Source organism: Anabas testudineus, chromosome 4, assembly GCF_900324465.2.
Source record: "Anabas testudineus chromosome 4, fAnaTes1.2, whole genome shotgun sequence".
Classification (NCBI taxonomy): Eukaryota; Metazoa; Chordata; class Actinopteri; order Anabantiformes; family Anabantidae; genus Anabas; species Anabas testudineus.
The window spans coordinates 20,795,771-20,818,260 of NC_046613.1; the positions used below are offsets into that span (position 1 = coordinate 20,795,771).

Consider the following 22,490-nt stretch of genomic DNA (forward strand, 5'->3'; position numbering starts at 1 on the left):
TAATATACTGCATCAGGACAAGCAAAGCTTAACAATTCAATCAATGTCTCCTAGAACAAAGCTGATGTACCAACTTTAAATGGCACTATGCAGATGGGATATGAGAAGATAATTAAAAACCAACAGATTCCAAATTTAAGCATTATTTTGTCAGCAGAGTTCCTGCTTGGCAGAAAAGAGGTTGTCTAATCATCTAATTTGTATTCTATTAAGGCAGACCATTAGTCACAGATCTGTTTATCACATATCAGCATGTGTCTCCGCTTGTCACCCCGGAGACAGCTAGAGAAAGACAGAAATGAACAAAGACAGAAAGGAAGAGATATCAGCTGACCACATGCCACAGTCTCTCTAGTGTTCGTCCCGTGACTGTGTCAGTCTATCTGTGGGTAAATCTGGTGACAGATGTTGTGCTGAAACCAGCCTGGAAGGCATCCACTAGTTCGGTGAGACACCGTACTCCACCCCAGAATGTACAACATGGCTAAAGGGACACATGCTCGCCCAGTATGAAACTTGGTCTTGTCAGCGTGGAGCCGCATGCTACGAGACAGACGGAACGCCACGGTGTGCAGGTGAAGTGGCTGCTTGCATGACCCCTGAGAGGAAGAAACCTTTGCAGAGCACTGTGCTGCTACAGTCTAATGCTCAATCTGAGGTACATTGACCAGAATGATTTGGGCTTTAGATCAAACAAGACATCTCCTTCAGAAACCTTTAAATCAAAGCATTAATTACAAATTTAAATATTTTGTTGTTTTTCGTTGAGCATCTAAAATTCTCTCTCAATCTCTTAGCATTTCTTTTATCCATCTTTCCAATAAATCCTAATAATATATATGTGATATAATATATATACAGTTTATAAACCAACTTATAAATTCAGTTTAACTGCCTCTACCCTTTTGACCATCACATTTTACCAAAAGCTGAACAGTATGAAAGGCTTTAAACATGTACCATTTTAGATCCCCTGTTATTTAATTAAATGCTGAGAGGCCACTCTTACACATTTTGCAGAAGTGCGGTGAAATCAAGTGCAAGCACGAACATGAAAAACTCTTCAAAATCCATTTCTGTGTTCATAAACGCATCAAATGTGTCTCGCAGAGATTAAGAGATCACACCGAAATGAGAGGGGTAACTAAAGTAGCCAAGTTCACCCAAAGGTCATCTGTACCATGACATGCCACAGCTATTTTCTGCGTCAGTGAGGATGACTGTGTAAATTCTGCACGCAAGCTAAGGCAAATCAAGCATACTGAAAGAATTTCAGCTATGTGAAAGATATGTTTCACCCCAGGAGGGGGAGTTTTAAGTTTGCTGACCTATTTGCCCCTTAAGGTAGAAACCAGGGGACGATCATTTGCTGACACGGGTTTACAGAAGAACAGGGTTGGAAAAAGAGACCAGGGTTAGAATGGGGACGTGAAGAAAAGACAACGTGACAGACTTGTTATATGTAATATCATATGTTATATCATTTTGATGGACACACTGCTCATCACCGACTCCTGGAAAATGCTGTGTTTGATGTGTGGTGTGCAAAAGTTGTCAAAGTCAGATTTTGGTGCCTAGTGAGGCATTTACACACACACACACACACACACACACACACACACACTGACACTGCTGTCACAAACATGTGCCCGTGTCTCCTTCAAGATCAGCCCAGAGGACTCTCTCAGAGAGAATCTCTGCTTCTCTCACTTCCATCTCCACCCCTGCCCTTCTCACTGCTGTCTTGTACTTTCTGTGGGTCTTCAAGTACAGTTTGTCAGTGTTCAAGTATAAATTGGGTTCCCATTGGAATACCCTTTGCTGCAGCCTTCCAAAGTCCTTTAAATAGATTCTCAGATAAGCAGTTTAGAGAATTTGTTGTACAAAAGTTGAACTTCTGTCGTGTTTGACAACTCAGAGAAAAATCCTAGCAACTCAACGATTAAATTACTATGGTTTTACTTATGGTAAAACTATTAAAACTATTTTAATAATACTAAATGACGAATCACAAATGAGCAAACTCACTAAAAGTAAAAAAACTGAACAAATAATCCATCGAAGACATTTAGATGTTTTCTCCACATCAGTACACGGTCTGTTCCATACAATATGTATTTGGACAATGAGACAACTCAGCACTTTGGCCATCACAATGGATTTGAAGTAATAGAAGTAGTAGTGCTTTGACATAAAAGAAGATGCACTTACAGTGTAGACTATCTGAAAATACTGACTGACACAATTTTCTAGTCATAGTTAGTCACTCCAAATTTTTTGGACAACTCACTCCTCAGCTGTTCTACGGCCAAATAAGCAGATAAAAGCTCTAAAGTTGGAATTGGTTATTATTGGTTAGTGACGTCCAAAGAGCTGTCACTGCCGTCATCAACGAGTCAACATGAGAGTGAAAAAGAAAAACAAACCCACTGGGGACATAGCAAAAGCATCAGATGTGGCAGAAAACAACTGCAGTGCGAGACAGAAGAATTCTTTCCCTGGTGAAGAAAATCTCACTTTACAACAGTTGGCTATAAAGATCAACTGTCAAAGTCTGCGATCAAGACTCTACCAGAGTAAATTCACCAGGATAAATGAAGAAGACACAGAGTAAATCATTGAAAAGTCTCAAAAACATTCAAAGGAAGTCCAGATTAGAGTTGCTAAAAAAAGAAAAAAGCTCATAAAAAGCGCGTACAGCTCTGAAACAACATCCTCTGGAAAGCTGAGATGAATATTAACTTGTAGTAAGACATGGGAAGAGAAGAGTTTGGAGAAGGTAAGAAAAACAGGAGGATGAATTCTGACATGTTCAGGGCTTTATTATCTCTACAGATCCAGCCAAATGCTTCAAAAGTTCTTGGACTCAACTTCACAGGGCAGATGGACAATGACCTGAAGCACATCTTAAAAAAAACTTTGAAGTCCAAGACAAGACTATTCTACAATGGCCAAGACTAACCTGACCCGAATCCAACTGAGCATGCATTTCACTGCTGAAGGCAAAAGACCCCAAAAAAGGATGAACTGAAGACAGCTGCAGAGCTGTCCTCAGTCAAGGCCTGGCAAAGCATCACTAGTGAAGAAACCCAGCATCTGGTGAACCAAGTATTAAAACTATTGTTGAACTTCAACTGGCCGTCAAATTAATATAAATGGCTGTAATCCCTGCAAGATTCATCCAATATTTTCAACTAAACCCTAGAATTACAGCTGACCGTCTACACCTAAAGCAAACCTTGGTTGTTTCATTTCAAATCTATCATGGTGGTAAACAACCAAAACCAAAATGATGAAAATTGCATCACTGTCCAAATACATGTGGACCTGGCTGTGTGTGTTTCCACTTCAAAAAAAGTTGGTGTTGCAGTGAAGATATCATACGAAGGATTAATATTAGTGTACTCTGGATTGTACAGCAGGGTTTCAGTTCAGGACCCAAATAAAAAATGTATTTTCTCGTTCTGAGAGGATGAAATGTGATGCTCAGAGGAGTCCAGGTCTTTAAGCACACAGCACCCTGCATGTTTGCAGAGCAAATACTAAATGTGTCTCATAACAGCATTTTGCATGACAACCCCTTTATTTCAATGATGTTACACAACGCCTTAAAAAATAAGAATATAAACGTAAGCTGGTGAACGAACTGATGAATAAGTGGTGCTGTATCATGTTTGCTTATGTGTACTCTACCTACACATGTTTTACACATTTCACAGCAGTCAGAAATTGCCAGGCTGGATTACAAGTCCAATAACAGCCTCTCAAATACTAAGAGCTTGTTAAAATGGCTCCTAGCGGGTGGAACCTGACACTTGTTCATTCTCGACTCCATATATCAAACAGCAGAGGTCTAACCACTGGATGTGTCTCTCTTTGTGTCTTGTTCTTGCTCCAGCTCATTTCTGTCCTTCTCCATCCTTACTTTGCGCTCTCCATCTCTCAGGAGATTTGATATCATAACTGCTGTCATGCAGAGTAAAACTGTCAAAGTAAAATTGCCCCCGTCACTCCCTATGCCTGTCTGTCTGTTTGCCCTGGTTTTTGCTTTGCCCCTGTTGTGTTGGAAATATATCACGGAGAATAAGAGTAAAATATATAACTATAAAAAGCCTGTCTGTAGCTCTGTGGGGTCGTGATATGTGCACAGTTCAAGCGTGTGACATTTTGCCAGACAAAAGTCGACAGAGTGCACATGTCGAACCTGAACAATAATCTTTTTCCTGCGGTCAGCTTCCTTCTGTTCCTGAGCAGAACCACAGAAAGCCTCACCGCTTCAGCAGAGCAGCACAGTGGCGAACAGAAGTGAAGCCTGTGGCTGCAAAAGGCAGGTGTGGACGAACCTGGCCGAGTGTGAATTCAGCTACAGCTTTTAAAGAGCATCGGCACAGGGTCAACCTACCGTGATGTGATAAGGTTTAAACTAAAATAGAAATACAGGACTCATACAGGTGGAAGAGAAAGAGTGTTTGTGGTTTGTTAAATTAATTTAATGTAAACATCATCAATTGATTTAGAAAATAATAATGTTGCAGGTCATTACTACACATTACTTCACAGCTACATTATTTCATTACTGCACTTTGTTTAGGCAACAAGTCTACAAGAATCATCCACACTTAAAGCTCTGATTGATAAAGCAAAGGTTAAAGTTAAATGCTGATTTTGAATGCCATGCTAGCCCTACCTTTATTTGCATATTATAGCTTTAAACATGTGTACCACGTTTACCATAGTTTAGCATTTGAGCATGCTACCATGTGCTACTTGGCACCGAACACAGCTCTACCAATGTAAGTACAACCTCTGCAGTTTTTTAATAATGATTTTATGAATATCTTTAGGATATTTGATTGGACAAAATCAGTTATTTTGGGCTTTGGGAAATTTAGATTTTACTTTTCTTTTACAAAGTAAATGAAAACAAAGTCTGGCGGCTCTAATTTGTTTGAATCAATAGCATTCTTCCTTTAATGCATTTACGCTTTTATCCAAAGCAACTTACAAATAAGGTACAAGCCAAGCAAAAATCTATGTCAAGCAAAGAGCTATAGGGAGAAATGTTTCCATTTGATGGGCTGAAGACCACTTTGAGACAAACAACTTTAACCGTTTAATATTACTTTAAAATCAAAAGTGATTAAATTTCCTACCAATGCAATTTTTCTTTCCCTGCCTTTTCAAGGTGAGGCAAAATCACCGATGCGAGTTGTCTCACCCATTATGTCCTCTCCCCCCTTTTCTTTTGCTCCAGCAGTGACACAACCCTTAATATCAAGCATGGCTATCTGTGAAACCATATGCCCACGGCAGGAACCCTGAAGAGGTTGGCAGAAGGCCCACACTCAACCAGCAAATAAATAATGGGCCATTATGTTCAATCATATGCTGAGCTATAAAGGGTCTAAAGCTCAGAGCAGGAGCACACAGTGTGGCAGAGCAGAGCAAAACAGAATAGTATATAATACATAAAAATAGAATAGATGGCCACGTTATGTTACCAGTTATTTCAGATAAGAGTAGAAAATGTATTTTCTGACAAACGAAATGGCACAATATTCTTCTTACAAAAAGTTGACTTCATATAATACAACGTGGCTTTGCTCCCTTTGCTGCTCCAGCCTTATACGGTCTAGTATGGCCAATACTGGGGCTACAGGTAATTGCATTTATTTCATATTTTTGGTAAAAAAATGTGAAATTACATCATTTTGCAACTGTATGACTCTATTAGCACCACTGTTAGGCCACATTTTAGCATGTCACTGATAAACATCATGGTTTTTTCTACAACAGCAATGATTAAATGATTCATCAATTATCCCAGGGTTGCTTTTTCCCACCAGCAATGTTGACGTTTAATGGGTGTGTTCAATTAGCACATAAAAAATTATAATAGTTTGTGTGTTATTAGCGTTGTGTCTGTCTATACTTGTGAATTAGATGAAGATCAGATCACATTTTATGACCAATTAATGCAGAAAACTAGGTAATTTCAAAAGGTTTACATACATTTTCTCACTGTGCTTCTGCAAAAGGCGGTACAGTAGCAGAAACAGACTGGGGATGTCAGAAAGTATTAACAGAGAGATTTACACATCATTGCTTTTGGTCTTTTTATCTGCCTCTTCTTCAGAGTGTGAATTGACAGTAAAGAAAGAAAATGTTTAATAGAAACTACAGCAGATTTGCAGTTATCAGAAACTTTTTGATAAGTGATCAAGTGCTGTATGATGATTTTCTACTTTTTAATTTCAATTTCAATTTATTTGTATAGTGCCGAATCAAAACAGAAGTCATCTCAAGGCACTTTATACTCTTTAAGATTGAATTGTAATTGTAGTAATTGTATACAGAATTATATAGAAAACCCAACAACCCCACTTGGGGAAAACACTAGGCGACAGTGAAGAGGAAAACTCCCTTTAGAGGAAGAAACCTCCAGTTGAACCACGCTCAGTGGGAGGCCATCTGCCTCGACCAGTTGAGGTTAATGGAAAGAGGAGAGAGAAAAGAACAGCAGGCAACAAAAATACAACAACAACAACAACAACAAGCAGTAAAACATTGGGCAGGTTGTTGGGACCAGTAACTGTACTCTGGAAATACATACATATCCAAGACAGAAGATTCTTGCAGAGGAGAACAGCAAGAGGGAGACAGAGAGGAAGAAACAACTATGGGAGAGAGAAGACATGAAATGGTAGCATTTGAAAGGATAGACGAGAGGATAGGACCTCAGTGTGTCAGTAGAGGTCCCCCAGCAGACTAATCTAAAGCAGCATAACTGAGAGATGGTTCAGAGTCACCTGATCCATCTCTAACTATAAGCTTTATAAAAAAAGAAAGTTTTAAGTCTAGTCTTAACTGTATATAGGGTGTCTGCCTCCAGACCAGAACTGGAAGCTGGTTCCACAGAGGAGCTTGATAGCTATAGGCTCTGCCTCCCATTCTACATTTGGAAACTCCAGGAACCACATATAGAGTTATATATGTGGTTAATAGTGTGATTTCACTATTATTAGTGAAATAAAAAGGTCCAGTCTGGAAGTAATACGTGCATGGAGTTTCTAGTTTTTCAGCATCAGTTTGAGACAGGAAGCTCCTAATTTTACCAATATCCTCAGGTGGAAGAAAGGCTGGTCAAAGATAACGCCAAGATTGCTCACAGTGTTACTTGAGGCCAATGTTATGTCGTATATCGTAAGAATATGATTAGACATAATTTTCAAGGATTTTAGATATGAAGGGCAGATTTGATATTGGTCTATATTTCACTAAATAATCTAGAGTCCAGAGTAGGCTTTTTGAGTAGAGGTTTGACTACAGCAACCTTAAAAGCCTGTGGTACATAGCCTGTTAGTAAAGATAGATTGATCTGATCTAATATGTACATGCTGATCAAAGGTAAGACATCTTTGAGGAGTCTAGTCAGGATGGGGTCTAAGAGACATGTTGATGGTTTAGATAAATTAATTAGTGAAATTAATTCATAAATAAATAAATAAATAAATGAATCTAGAGCTGTTGTACATACGAGACCATCTATGCAGTTTGCAGGAAGAATCTGATAAATTTTTTCTCTTATAGTTATGATTTTATTAGCAAAGAAATTCATGAAGGCAATACTACTGAGAGTCCACAGAGCTATGACTCTTTGTCAACCTCACTACAGTGCTGAAAAGGAACCCAAGGTTGCTCTTATTTGCTTCTATTAATGAGCAATAATATGTAGTTCTAACTTCATAGAGAGCTGTGTTTTTCCAGGCTAGACAAGATTAATATAAAATAATGGAATGCCACCTCCTTTCCAACTTACGTGATCTCTGCTTTGAGCTACGGATTTGTGAACTGCACCATGGTGCAACTTCATCTGATTCACTGGCTGCAGTATTATCAACAAGATAGCAACGTGTACGGGAGTAAAATTAGGATGACTGTTCTGAAAGTCACCCACTATAATGACTTCATCTGTACTTAGAACTAAATTCAGTTAAAAACTTAAACTAAAATTTTTTTATGTATCTAAAAAATGGTGTTGATAGGCCAACTAAAACCAGAATTATGGTAAATGTTTCACACATATATTAAAGTTAATTACTTATAACGGTAATGCATTTCTCTGTATATCTCATAATTTCTTGTTTCCAGAAGAAATGGTAGAAAAGGTGTTTAGGTTCAATGTTAGACAATCAAAATTAAAAAATAACTGTAAAATCCTAACAAACTTTGATGTGACAAAACCTTGGACCACAGAGGGTTAATGTAAAATTGATGTATATCATGTATGCAGGGATTGCACAAGAATATGCATGTAACACCCTGTAATATGGCTGAAGTGGATTGATGATGATGCTGCACCATCTCTAAAGTCTTTAAAAAAAACAGTCCTGCAATCCAGAGCAATCTCCCCTTAATGCCTAATTTGCATTTAAAAGCACTAAATGCATATTTCAGATTCTCTCTTTCCTCCTGTTTTTATTTCTCTGTGGCCTGGAGGAAAAGAAGTCAGCGGGAGGCCTGAGGTCAGGAAAAATGAAGGTGTTTTTTTATTTATTTGCGAGCTCTATTGCTATAGAGAAAAGATTTTGCCTGAAACAAAGGGTAATTGATGCTATCGCTTACCTTGCATGTTTAAAAAGAGAATCAATACAGAAGACAGAACAACTCAAGAAGCATGCCACTGCCGTCTGTCTAACATAGCGGTTTATTGATGTGACTCTTTGAGCTGCAAATTAGTTGACAGTATAATGGACCTCGTTGACGGGAAAAGGGAGAATTTTAAGTGAAAACAAAAGATTCCTTCGTCCCTTTTATGCTGGTATCAATTATAGTTTCATATCAGGGAACCACCACCATCAAGTCTTGGTGGTGTGGAGTGTTTCTCTCTGCACCTAAAATCAATTTATGCTTTTTTAAACATGTCAGCAATGGCAGCTGTGGAGGAGAAATGGTGATTGTAGTTAAATGCCTGTAATGAAGGTGGTTAAATGCTGACTGACTGTTGATGTGACTGGTATAGACAGTGAGCGCTGTATACATCGGGGACCATTTGCTTTGTAGATGTGTGGACAAAATTAGTTTTTATGTCGAACATACAGTTTAAAATGCACATAATAATTGTGTTGTCTTACTAATGTCAGTTAACAAATAGAAAATGCATGAATTGCCTTTTCAGAAAATATAAAACAAAATATGCAGGACACAAGTTGGTCGTTTGAGCCGTGATTCAATACAAATGACTAAATAATTGACGTTTCATTGTGAAAGGACATGGTCCCACCTTGGTTAAAACCATTTAAGTTTGTCAAAAAATGTAAAGTTTTCTTCGTCTGTGAATGAATTTTGCTCAGTTTATTAGATTAGAATTTTTTTTTCAAAGGTCAATAATAAACCTTCATTTTCAAGTATTAACACAACGTCAGTAGGAAAATGCTGTCATTTTAATAGGTATCTTTCAGAGTGGGATTTGGCTTACACTTGGCTAATGAATGCTTCTGATTTGACTTGCTAGTGCCCCTAAGGACTGGCAAATTGACTTGAGACGTGACTAGGTCCCAAAAGACTTAAAAACCTCTGTGGCAATAGCTACAGTAAAAGTACATGTTCTACAGATTGCATAATCATTAGGAAGGCATGTGCACTGTGACCCAAACATTTGATATAGATGTTGCAAAATTTATGCATTAAAAATTATATTTTTCCTTCTTAACATCACTGATCCACTGGACCAACAACCTCTTTCTTAATATAAGAACAGAATTGTTGAGTTGTGTGAAAATTCACAGTTGAGGTGTGAAGATTCATAGTTAAGCATATATTTTCACACAAATACAATTTATTAATCACGCCTCAGTAAACACTGGAGATGTTTTGTAATAAATTACCTCCTGAACCACTGAAAACTGTGATAGTGAAGCCTCATAGCCTGTGGGTATAGAGAAGCGTAGTATCGAATGCCAGACTGATCTAAAATTGCCTCTTGATGCCCAATTCACTGTGGGAAATACAGCGCCAAAGCCCAGGACTCAGAGTATCTCAGCAAAAGTAAATATTCTTAGAGGTTCCAAGCACCTTCAGGAAGAAGAAAACTAAATTTATTCGAAAAACAATTTGAATGCTGTGTGGAAATAAATATTTAAGGGGGACCCTGAGGAAAAACAGACTGGGAAGCACTGGGGTAAAAGGTTCAGGACTGGTGAGAAGGATCTTCTTCCAAGTATCTACTTTTCACCACTTCAACTATCTGTCTGTCACATTGATAACCTGTCACCAGCTGAATATAGAAACTACATCTTTAAAACATGAGCAGGCAGAGCATGGTACAGCGTACAGTATGTGTTTGTGTGTGTGTGTGTGTGTGTGTGTGTGTGTGTGTGTGTGTGTGTGTGTGTGTGTGTGTGTATGTGTGTGTGTATATGTGTGTGCAATGTGTCATCTGCATATCTCTTAAAAATAAAGTGTGTGATAGGTTTCCCCAAGGAAATCATGTGCTCATCATTTGTTTCACACACAAACACATACTCGTACTGAACAAAGTCACAAATTACAGCTTGTCACGTTAATACCAGTATCTAAAACAGGATGATGTTTGACCTTCACATAAGATGATGACAGATAGGCCGCGGCATCTATGTATTCAGGCTCCCGGGAAAAGGATCAGCATGGTTTACATATAGGAACAGGAATAATACGTGCAGTGTAATCGTACTAACAGTGCACAGTTTAAAAGTATCTTTGCCTGTTTGTAAAGTTAAAAGCAGCAGTGCACCAATCCAGGATTTTAGAGTTTGGTTCCAACTAGCAGTTCTCGCATGAAAAAGTCGAAAGAAATTAACGCCTCGACCCCTCGACACTCAACACTGACACAAATCAGCAATTTCAGTAAGAGAGGTTGCTGCTGAGTGGGCATTTGGTTCAGACACAGATGACTTTGCCACCCCTCCCAAGGCTCGTTTGTGGGATATGTAGCACTTATACTCAACGATATCCGCTGGGTCAGGGTTTGCTTTGACTTTCAAAATAACAGGGTCAAATGCTGGATTAATGTGCTGCATGTTGGACTTTTTGTATAGGTTCAAATCCTGAGGGGATGTAAAGATCACTGCTGTATGTGACAGCACACAGCTATAGTCAGAGCAATGTGATCCTTACAGAAAATAAATGGTATTTTGGTGCATTATTCTGCATCCACACTGTTTCCCAAATCAGCCAAGACTTCCAGATTGCATTTTCAGGAAGGAAGCTTATGAGTGTCTGGTATGATTGAGACAAAAACCTTTCGGATATAAAAATTTACTTAGTTCAAACACGATAATCAGCAGCTTTGGGGTAAAAAGAAATTTAAGTGAAAGAGGAAACCACATGGAAACAGTTAGAAACACAAGACCTAACTGATAATGTTTTTATGCCTCCACGCTGGCGACAGCCGTGGCCACAGGCATCGTGTTTCTGGGCTGCCAGTCTGTCTCTACACACATCTCTTCTCCCCATTCTTGTGAACATGAGAACCCAGGACTGCCTTGAGGGAATTCTTCAAATGTCCACTTGGACTCAAGGATGAACTGGAGATAATGTGACCATGTAATGATAATTAAGATTAATACATATGAAACAATACACTGGTCAGTGTTGAATTGTTTTACCATAAATACAGGATGTAAACAGGAGGACCCCTTCATTTCAAGCTGGAACTAGAGGTCTTGATAGGTCCACCCTAGTTAGTCATAATAATAACACTTTACTGATGTAGAAATGAAATAATCAAGAGAAAGAATGTGCAACTACAGTATACAATAATTGACTGTATTGTATAACAAATTGTTCACCTCAGTATTTTTAAGTGAAAATAGCAAACATTCTCTGCTTTTACCTTCCTCTCCTTTTACCTGATACGTAACAATAAACTGAACATCTTTGGATCCTGGACTGATGATCAGACCAAACAACCAATCTGAAGATGTCATATCTGCCTTCACATACACTGTAACAACAAATCATTAAGCAAATTAATCAAGAAATATAACAAAATAATTAATTAAAAGGAAATTATCAGATGAATTGTTGCAGCCTAAACATGAAGTTGTGTGTCTTGTGTCTCAGTAGGCTGTCATTAATTAGCAATTAGGTGATTAAGTAATTAGTTTGTGTACAGAAATATTTGATTAATTAAATATTTTTAGGATGCCAAATGCAAACTTTCACATCTTTTCAGGGCTGAATGCCAGACAACAAAATCGGATCTGTTATTTTGCACTTTGGCAAACTGTAATTATTGGTAATTGTATGAATTTTATGATCATTTAAAGACCAAAATGCAGCCGGACAACAATTGAGAAAAGATAAACATTCATTTCAAAACACATCTTTGACACTTCTGTTCGCAATGTGTAAAAACTACCACGTATAGCCTGGTGAGAAGTCACATCAGCCAACAACAATAAGGGCCCACCTGATGCATCTGTCTGAAAGTTTATAGAAGGTGTGTAAAAGTGTACACAGAGCAGAGATAATACCGGAGGCTGTGTCAGCAAAGGCTCTGTTTTACTCCAACAGACTCAGATCAGCTCATTAGGCACCTACTTACCATGAAAAGGCCACTGCGACCACAAAACAACCCGCCACCCACATTGTACCTATTTGTCTCTCCTCTCTATCTTAACCTCCTACCTCTCTCCCTCTCCCACACATGCAAACACACACACACACACACACACAAAGTGTTCTGTTTAATCAAAACAGACCTGCCCTTCAACACATTTACATGTCTTATAATGGGGGGAGACTCACTATGGAGCCTGTCATTACATGCACCATTAAAACACAGCAGTAGACTAATCTAGCGTCTCCATAAGGGATAGGGACAGCAGCAGGAGGAGCAGGAGCAGAAGTGGTTGAGGACACTGTGAGTGGAGGCTGATAAAGCTGCAGCAGGAGAAGAAAAAGGGGAGGCAAAAAAAAAAGCAAAAGGGTGGAGAACCGCTAAAGAAGAGGAAGCAGAATAAGAAGAGGAAATGTGGGGGGTCTTAAGTAAGAGCAGCAGAAACTATGGCATTAGGAGATGATTGGTTGGGAGTAGTATGAAGCAAAAGATGCAGGAGCAGTAGGTGAAGCAACAGTTGATTATGGAGGTAGGCGATGCTTGTGGAGGTGCAGAAGCAATAGGAGATGCTGGAGGAGGAAGAACTGCAGAAGATGTACGTAACGCTGGGAGATTAGGAGAGGTAATGTGATTCTTGGAGAGGTGCAGTAGCATTAAGCAGATGCTTGAGGGGGGCAACAGAAGCAGAAGAAGCAGGAGCAACTATGCTTTGGAAGAAACTGCAGAGTAATAGTTAAGGGGTGCAGGCGTTGAACATGGGAAATGCAGTGAGGAGTAACAAGCAGTAGGTAATGTTTGAGGATTGTTAGGAGGACATGGTCATGATAGAGGAGAAGGATCTGTGAGACAAACGCTGAAGAGGACTTGATATGAAGTTTTAAGAAAAGGTACCAGGAGAGAACTGTGAAACTTGGAGAGGTTCGCTGGTAGGAGATCTTTAAAGAAGCAGTAGCTACTTCAAAATGAAAGGTGATGCTTGAGGAGAAACAACACAGGGAGCCACAGTATGACTGTGTGTGGAGCAGCAGAGCCAATGTTCAGAGCATAAAGGGATGATGCTCATGGAGGAGCAGGAGGACGAGACGCTCAGACTGAAACAGAAGGCCACGCTTGTGGAAAAGGAGCGGAAATGAAGGATAGAAAAGGAGCAGCAGGTGCAGTGGCACTGGGAGATGCCTGAGGAGACGTAACAGAAGGAACAGCAGGTGATGCTGGAGAGGGAGCAGCAGCAGCAACACTAGTTAGGGATGCTCAGGGAGGAGCAGCAGGAGCTGATACTGTGTGAGGAGCAGCAGAAGCGTAGGTAGGTGATGCTTTGGGAGAAGCAGGAGGAGGTCAGAATGTGATGCTGGAAAGGAGCAGGGGGAGATGATGCTTCGGGGGAAACAGCAGGAGGAGCAGGAGGTGATGTTGGGGAGGAGCAGTAGGGGAGGTGGCAGCAACTACATGGAGTCGCTGCACCTGTGAGCTATAATTATAATTCTGTCCGCTGCTTCAGGTGAGCAGCAGTCTGTGCTAACAGAGCTGCAGCGGTGATCTCAGCAGAGAGAATCAGTCATGTTTGATACTAAACACCACACAAAATATGATCCAGTGCATTCACATCACAGGACGTTAGGCACCGAGCGCAACAGAGTTCAATTATAGAAACACATGCAGTGTGTGATTAAATATAAATGGAATAAAGAGGGTTTTATAAAAGAAACCATTCTAATATTGAGAGCATTTATGTAAGCATGGAGGAGCACTAGCACCCAAATCTTGCAGGTTACTCCCTTTGTGATTTAAACTCCACAAACAGCAGAGGAGCTTCCCCACTGCTGATGAGCAATCAACCTTTATTTTAACCCCTCAGACACAGACAGCTCATCTGAAGAGTGAAAAACTTCCTATGATAGAATGCAGGGGGGGGTCGCACACATATCTCCAAATCAAGTTTGTGTGGAGTCCGTCCAGAGCTCTGTCCAAGTTCAATTGTAAGTTTTTATAAACATATTGCATGTTTGAGACTCAGTCATGGTAAGATTCAGGTCAGGGGACAGTACACATTTTTGCCTCCTCTTGCTTTACCCACACTCAGCGCATCTATTAACTGAATCCTTCAGCCTGCACCAGCTCAACACTGAAAATGTCCCTTCATCGCCCACCTACCTTCCACTGCGCACACCGAGGTAATCACACCGAGGAGCACCGCAACCCAAGTGGCCGGCATGGCCACACGGACTCCCTGCCTCTCTTCTCCCATCATCCTGACAGAAAAAATCCCACAGAAACACGTTGTATTCCTCCGGTAAACAGTCACATCTCAGTCCTCAGTGTGCGTGTGTGGCACCGGCACAATCAGCGGGGACTGGAGCGGCTGCGCTGCTGCTGGATCTGCGCTCTCTCTCCTCTCATCCTCTTCATTCTCACACTTTTCTACCCAATCAGGAAAGAGTACGGCGCATCGTAAACCAATCACCCGTTCCTTTCCACCTGACCCATGCTGAATGCCCAGCGCTCAGGCCTCCACCGCCCCGGCACCGTGGCTCTGTGACGGCACAGCGACACACAGTGGTCACCGAGCAGTACAACTATCAGAGAAGGTGGCGCTGGTCCCCTCTGGGAAACAGTATTATCAAGAAATGATAATAAAGTCTTTATTATGATGACATGGGATGGGACTGTATCACCATCACATGTTTAGGTTTGGGTCTGGTATTGTGTATGTTCCCCTCTCAACGTCCAACATGACGAATCAAAGACCATGCTGGACCATTCGTGCCCCTGAGTGCCAAATAGGACTGAGATTAACACAAGGTCACAGACACAGGTGTTTTTACTTCTATACTCGGATCTTATTTATCTCTTTTTGTTGTTAGGACAGGTAGGACAGCACTGACCTTACTGGGAAAGCAACTTTGATGACTTCCCGTTCTACTAATTCCCAGCAGAGCTCAACCTAGCTGCAACTTTTAAAAACTGATGACTGAACAGATTCAAGTTTTATCAGTCAAACCACAGATCTTTTAGTGATAATGGACTGTAACAGCTCTACCACAGTACAACTGTTGGTGAGATGTGAATTATTTTTAAGTTAATATTACTAAACAAGCAGAATCTCCCCTGTGGTTAGAGATACACACCGTTCAACAACATCTGGTGGATTCAGCGTTGTTTGTTTCCCTGATGCTGTGGAGCAGAGCGTCCAAAGGAAGTGCTAAAATGTTTTATAGTCCTCTGCAAAACAAATTTAAAAGTTTGAATGCACCGAAGACAGTCGGTCTGTGCCAGTGACAAATAAAACTCAGATACATTTCAGCCCCTGATGGCCTCAGATCAATTTACTCTTGAAGTCTCTGCGTTGTCTCTTATCGCCTTCATCCTTTGCAGTTCCCTGTCTCGCACACTGTCTGCACCGACAAAGCATTTTCACAGTCGCTCAACTTGACTCTCATTTCTCTTTTTTTATGACACTAGACCATGTAACACTGCAGCAAACTTTCCTCAGTGACTTCTGCATTCTGTTACACGCAATGGCGAGTATCTTAAACAGTTGTGTGTCACGCATTAGCACCACATTAAACCACAGGAGGAGACAGATATCGACTACAAGTGCACTGTCTGGCACATAAGCAGGTACAATTCTGTTTAAACTGTCTCCAGAGTTAAGGTTACATCTCTTAAATTTGTGCACTATGAATCATGGAGCCTTTTTTCCAGTGTTGTCACCTGAGGGGCTTTGAAATGATGACTAAACTTTGATCATGGGCAGACAGCTCAGACACAGAGCCAGGCACTGATACTCTTCCTTCTGTCTAGACAAAGCTGAGTAAAAATCATTGCATCGCATCTCATTCAAACACGTGTTCATTTTTACCTTTACCACATTATTTAATCACAGGACACGTGATCGTGTCATTCAGACAGACGTTCACATCACATAGTTGAGAAATGAAAAGCGAGACTGAAGCGTTTGAGACTGGTTAACTCTCTGTGCATGTGCGCGTCTGCTTCTCTTTTTCATTCTGTTGTATCAGATTTTAAACATCACCATCTGAAATATAAATCATTCATTCACTCCACAGCTCCTGACGGGTGCAGGATTGTCATCACACACACACTACGTGGCCCTGTTTGGGTCGTGTCTATAATGACTATGAGTGAAAAGAAGACTAGCGAGTGAGTCCTGGCTGAAACTGGTGGCTACAGCATCAGTCGCAGTCAATGTCCAGAGAACGACTGGAGGTTGGTCACGTAGTTGTGAGTTATAGAAGAAAGCCTGTAAACACAGATGACTTCACAGAGAAAGGCCTTTAAAAGAGATGTAGCCTGAATCTAAAACAATAGTTTGACCTTTTGGGGAAATATCGTTATTTGTTTTCTTGCTGACAGTTAGTGAAGATTGATACTCTGCTGTTTGTGGGATAAACTCAAAGAGACATATAACTAGCTTTGTTTCCTGTCTTTAAGCTATGCTAACAGCCTGTAGCTTCATTTTTAACATGTTTTAAATCCTCTTATCCAACTTCATCCATCTGCAAGCACAATCGCATTTCACATTTCACATTTCACATTTCACACAATCACTATTTCTTTAATTGATCGACAGTAAAATCAAACTGTCCATGGCAAAATCCACTGCTACAATCAGAGTTTAATGAATGAAATGTGTGATTAAATACACGGATGAATAAAAATGAGCTTAATACACAACCCCAGTGTGTGTAAATATGTGCAAGAGGCCTGATATTGTTGTGAACTAGAAGTCCTATCCTGTACGTACCAGTAATAGTGCAGACTGAAACAAAGGCATGCTGAGTTCAAGATATATCACCAGGCTATTCTGCAAATGTCCTGCACTGTATGTACTGTACAAATACTGAAAATGTTATTTTTATTTTTTTGTAGTGGCAATTTTTTTAAACATTATGCAATAACAAAACCTGGTGACAGGGTAATGTCCACTTTCAGAAATGTATAAAAGGTATACAGTGCAGTAAGTGCTTTGGTTTGATACTATATGAGCCACTGTGTTTGATTGTTTAGTTATTTAACAAAACGTGCCACGTGACTGTCACACCATGTTTTCTGTGGAGTTTTTTGTGGTTATTACAACAACACGTGTCGGAATAACACACAGGGCTTAATGGAAACTGCTAGTCTGTGCTTGTTTATAGGTCCTTTGATGAAATGCTTGAATAAAACTGAGGTAAACTCTTCAATTAAAACATCTCCTACATGTCAGGAGTGTGATCATTTATCATTTATCTGCAGTATTTCGAAGAAATTCTACTGAATGCATCTGTTAATGTGGAGACACCAAACATCTGGACGACTACATCACAGATTATAGGGGATTCGTTGCCAATAATAGTATTACACTGTACATTCATGGCTCAGTATGGCGCCAGTCTTTTAGGTAATGTACACAAACATTTACACCATACACAATGTTTGTTAACCTCCACGTGAGTTAAAAAAATCAAATAAAAAGCCTTGAACGCACCACATACTGGGGCACCAAACGTTTTTCACTGAGCTTTGCAACCTGCTCAGTGGACACTGGATCTAAATGGACCTGATAGAGAGTCAATAATTCATCATTATCTTCATCATTCTTCACATCTTCTTTTTGTCTTCTTCATCTTCCCAGTCTCTGTCCTTTCCAGTTGTCCTCATCCCTAGAATCCACTGAAACCAGCTCAACAAACTGTATCACATTCAAACTAAGACACATTATAACTGAGCAAGATGAAAAAAGAATATTGTCACTGTTATTTTTTGCTCTTCTTCGTCAAGGTAAAAGTTCATTCATTCCCCAAATTTTTTTGGCAGAGTTATGTTTCAATCGTCCCCCCAACACAACCCAGTTTTGTCCTTCCCGTGGTTCAGCCCTGCTCCAAACGTCAGTGTGACTGGAGGAGGTGGTGTGGTGGTCCATCATCGCTGAAGCAGCAGGATGAGCAACGGGAGCAGAAACAGGAGGCTACAGAGACGAGTCTGACACATGGAGGCACCTGTGACTCGGTTATTGTCTGGCGGGTAGGCGTACAATCCCGGTCTGCCGCGAGGACACTGACTACCCACGCACATCCCACTTCCTGACCCGCTGATGTCGTCACCTGGGGAAAATCATCAGAGTGAGACGAAGGGAAATTACTAAAGAGGAGAACATGAGCTTTTTCTTCAACTGATCCTGAAAGTCCACCACTTCTCAGATTGTAATGTAATTACTGACTAATTACTAAGTGGAGAGCCCAACTGACCTTGATGAACAGAATCAATATTTTAATTAAGTTTATTAGTGATTAGCTGGGAGTATTTGGGCCTCAGTTGTGGTTGAACATAGGGATTCAGTATGTGTGTATGAATGGGCGGAGTCTGCTACATGTGTGAAAGGCAGAAAGATAACAATTGACAAGGTTTCTCATTTATAAAACACCAGAACATAATGTAATAGTACAAATATTAGAAAAAAATAAACACCCACTTGCATCCTGGAAGTCCACATCATTGCCGTCCAGTGCATTTTTCAGCCTGTTGCTCATGATTTTAAGCTGCATAATCTGCTGCCGGATTGTCATGTCAGGCTTTGTGATGTCAAGCTCCACTTCTGGGTTGTTAATCTGATTGGCAAGTCCGTCAGCCATCACCTCTGGAAGGTACCTGATGGAAGGAGAGAAGGGATGGACGAGAGGAGTATCATTAGAACAGCTCTGGTTCAGCATGGGTGATATTTTCGAAGCCGGAGTTTGTTTACTTGAAAACACATTCATGCACTCAGTCAGTACATCTGCAGAGCTGAGCTCAATTTTGTAAATTAGATCTGGCATTTTGTGCTGACAGCGCCTGGTCAGCAGATAGACTGACGCAAAGTTATACAGCCCACACAAGCAAACACACACGCACGTTGATATTTCAGCACTTGTGTGGAGCCCAAATGACAAAATGCATTTCCTCACTCGACCCTAACCTTCTCCATTTTAGCTACTGTATTCACTAATCACAGTGAATTAATCACAATTACCAGATTGCTGGTTTATACCAATTTCACTACCTAATAAAATGCAATATAATACATAATAAATCCTTCACAGAACAGTTTTAAAGAGGTTTTGATTAAAAAGTTTGGTTGTAGTTTGTGGTGCTGTTTCTCTGCAGCCAATTAATCTCATACAAACAACTCATGTATGTAGTGTGTGATACATACACTACATACTTCAAAATTACCATACAGTTGACAAGTCCCTCTTTTAAAGAGGCTGGGTGTACAAAAGGTGTACATAATACACTGAAAACCAAGTATCTTGTTATTGAAATACTCTAAACTTTTCACCGTTCTTCAGCCCTCAAACATATTCATTCAGACACACATACTGGTTGAGAGTTAATTTAAGTTCCTGCCTTTCGACTGTCATATATTCCTCAGTGTTCTGCTCAGAATTCAGTGGTTGACTGTAATCGAACCTCTTTAAGCACCTGAAATGTGTGTGAATGGGGTGAGGCGACGTATCCATTACATCTCTAACACGGCATCAAATTGTTCTATAATTCATTTATACGTGGATTGAAGGATGCTGAAAAATGCAGAGGTGTGTGCCTGTGTCGCTGTGAGTGCTCGGTTTGCAGGATGTGATTTTCCACAGGGTTTCAGATTGTGTGTGGCAGTAAAAATAAATAAATAAATAAATAAAAAGTCAACTTATGCAGCCCCAGAAGAAATTTACACGCACTAGAAACTAAATGTTTTCATTTTGTCTGAGAAGAAACAGCAGGTTGCAGAGCAAAGCAACAAATGGCCTTCAACCAGAAGGGGACTGGTCCGTATCGTAGCAATTTCAACTTCACAGTCACCTCTTCTCCCTTTAATCCTTCGTATTGAGAAGCTTCTTTTTGCTTTTGACTAAAAACACAGGTTTTTCTTTTTGTAGAAAACCTTGTTTCTGTGTTGCATGAATGAAACTTGTGCTTAACAGATCTGAAACCTTGAAAGTCAAAAGAGGATCAGGGCAGGGCAGGCATATAAAAACTAAACACAGTCTGAAACTGGCCGTGTCGTACTGTTTTCCTGTTTTCTTTCTCACCTGGCTTTGCTAATGCCGTTCCAGCATTTCTCTTGATTGGTGCTTCCTGCTGCCAGTTTGCTGCACAGTGCAATGGGGAGCTGGATCCAGTACTGCCGCATTTCCCTCAGCTTACTGGAGAGATCCGATACCTGTGGACGGAGGCGTCCAAATGTGAGACGGTTGTTATTTCTATAAGTCACTGGTGATTCTCAAGTCCCAAGTCACAAAACAAATCCTGTAGTTGGGATTTAGAATCCTAAGCAAGTCATAATGGAGTTTTAATCCATGTTAATACCCTTTCGAAACAGAAACAGCAGGAGAAAATATGTTGACCAAAAGCTGAGGGGAATCAGGAACGTCCTTTATTTAAGCTTATCAACATATACATGGACAGCTTTGATAAAGACACTTTACAATTTAGCTTTCACATTAAAAACTATGTGGGACAAACGTTGCCAACATAGCAATTCTTCTGTTATTGATGGTTAATCTTTTCAAACACATAAAAATACAGGTCTCTACGTTTACCTTGAACACCAAAGAGAAATCCTGCACCAAATCATTCATTTATCATTTTAAAATGAAGCTACTATGACCTTTGTGCACTCTATTTACAGACGTGGACACATTTGTTAGTGCCCTTCCACAAAAAACGAAGAACCCACAATTTTCCCTGAAATAATTTGCAACTGACAAAAGTAAAGAAAAAAATACAAGAAATAAAAATCTAACTTTGCTTCAGATTTTTGATTCAACAGCTTATTTTCAAACAAAAATGATGATACCCTTAACCTGCCGTATTTTGTTGCACAACCTTTCGAGGCAATCACAAGCAAACAAGCAATTTCTGCTCCAGGTGTCTGGGGTTCTTTTCATGGATGTTTAACAGGATTCAGATCAGGGCTCATGTAAGACCACGTCACAGTAGTTCTTAGCTATGTTTGACACTTCTAACTGTGGTTTGGGTTACTGTCCTGCTGCTGCATGTGGACCTTGAACCTCTAATTAATACTTGCAACTGTAGTCACAGGAACATCAAGCTGCTTGGAAATGGTCTTAAAGACTTTACCTTAACATGTTTGTCTATGATTTTCTTTCTGATCAATTTTGTGGAAGGGTACAAACTAGTTCAGCCATAGATAGATGAACAGCAGCCTTATAAATATCATCCCCCCATTGACGGTGTTCGACATACACAAACATGTGACTTTTGTATGTACATGTACACACCTGCATCTCCAGTATGACTCCAGCTGTTGGAGACGGTTTGTACTCGGAGGCGGTCAGGGAGCCGCTCTTCCTCCTCTGCTCATGAAGGGTGGGACTTTCTGTCCCTAGTTCACCTGGAGCTCCACATGTCTGGTACACCTGCACAGAAACACAGATACCGTTAATCACCCAAGATTATTCAGAAAAGTTTACAACTTCAAATCACCAATCTACATTCTAGCTCCACAACACTCGGATGAATTGTGCTACTAAAAGGATCCACTAGATGTCCCCACAGACTAATGTTTGAAGCTGAGAGTGTCTGACATGCAGTGTCTTCATAGTTAAACAGTCACACTGTACCTATCTTAATGTACTTATTGTAAGTGGAAGTAGTGAAACATAGTGCTATATAACTATATCCCAGGTATCCTCTAGATAAGTGCTCCTTGAACATAATAGTTCTGAATATTCCTTAACAACCTTTGATCTGGGAATCAATCCTAATGATTAGTTTTATAAAGAAGATTCATAACAAACATGAATGTTTGGGAAAATAATTCTAAATGTGCCCAACTGTAGACAACGCATATGAGCGGCAAAGGAATTTGCTTGTTATGCAATTATGAGAC

General features: G+C 40.1%; 2 protein-coding genes across 2 annotated transcripts in view; both read right to left on the reverse strand.

Moving 5' to 3' along the window:
- Positions 1-14,886, reverse strand: part of LOC113152811 (ephrin type-B receptor 1-like) — a 73,879-nt gene extending 58,993 nt beyond the window's left edge. Inside the window, exon 1 of the mRNA XM_026346266.1 lies at positions 14,753-14,886. Coding sequence (XP_026202051.1) covers positions 14,753-14,849 — 97 coding nt within the window. The 5' untranslated portion in view covers positions 14,850-14,886. The remainder of the gene's footprint in view (positions 1-14,752) is intronic.
- Positions 14,887-17,189: 2,303 nt separating this feature from the next.
- LOC113150891 (glypican-1-like) overlaps positions 17,190-22,490 on the reverse strand; it is a 30,973-nt gene continuing 25,672 nt past the window's right edge. The window contains exons 7-10 of the mRNA XM_026343641.1: positions 21,880-22,017; positions 20,668-20,798; positions 19,074-19,249; positions 17,190-18,705 (exon numbers count right to left, since the gene is read on the reverse strand). Coding sequence (XP_026199426.1) covers positions 18,524-18,705; positions 19,074-19,249; positions 20,668-20,798; positions 21,880-22,017 — 627 coding nt within the window. The 3' untranslated portion in view covers positions 17,190-18,523. The remainder of the gene's footprint in view (positions 18,706-19,073; positions 19,250-20,667; positions 20,799-21,879; positions 22,018-22,490) is intronic.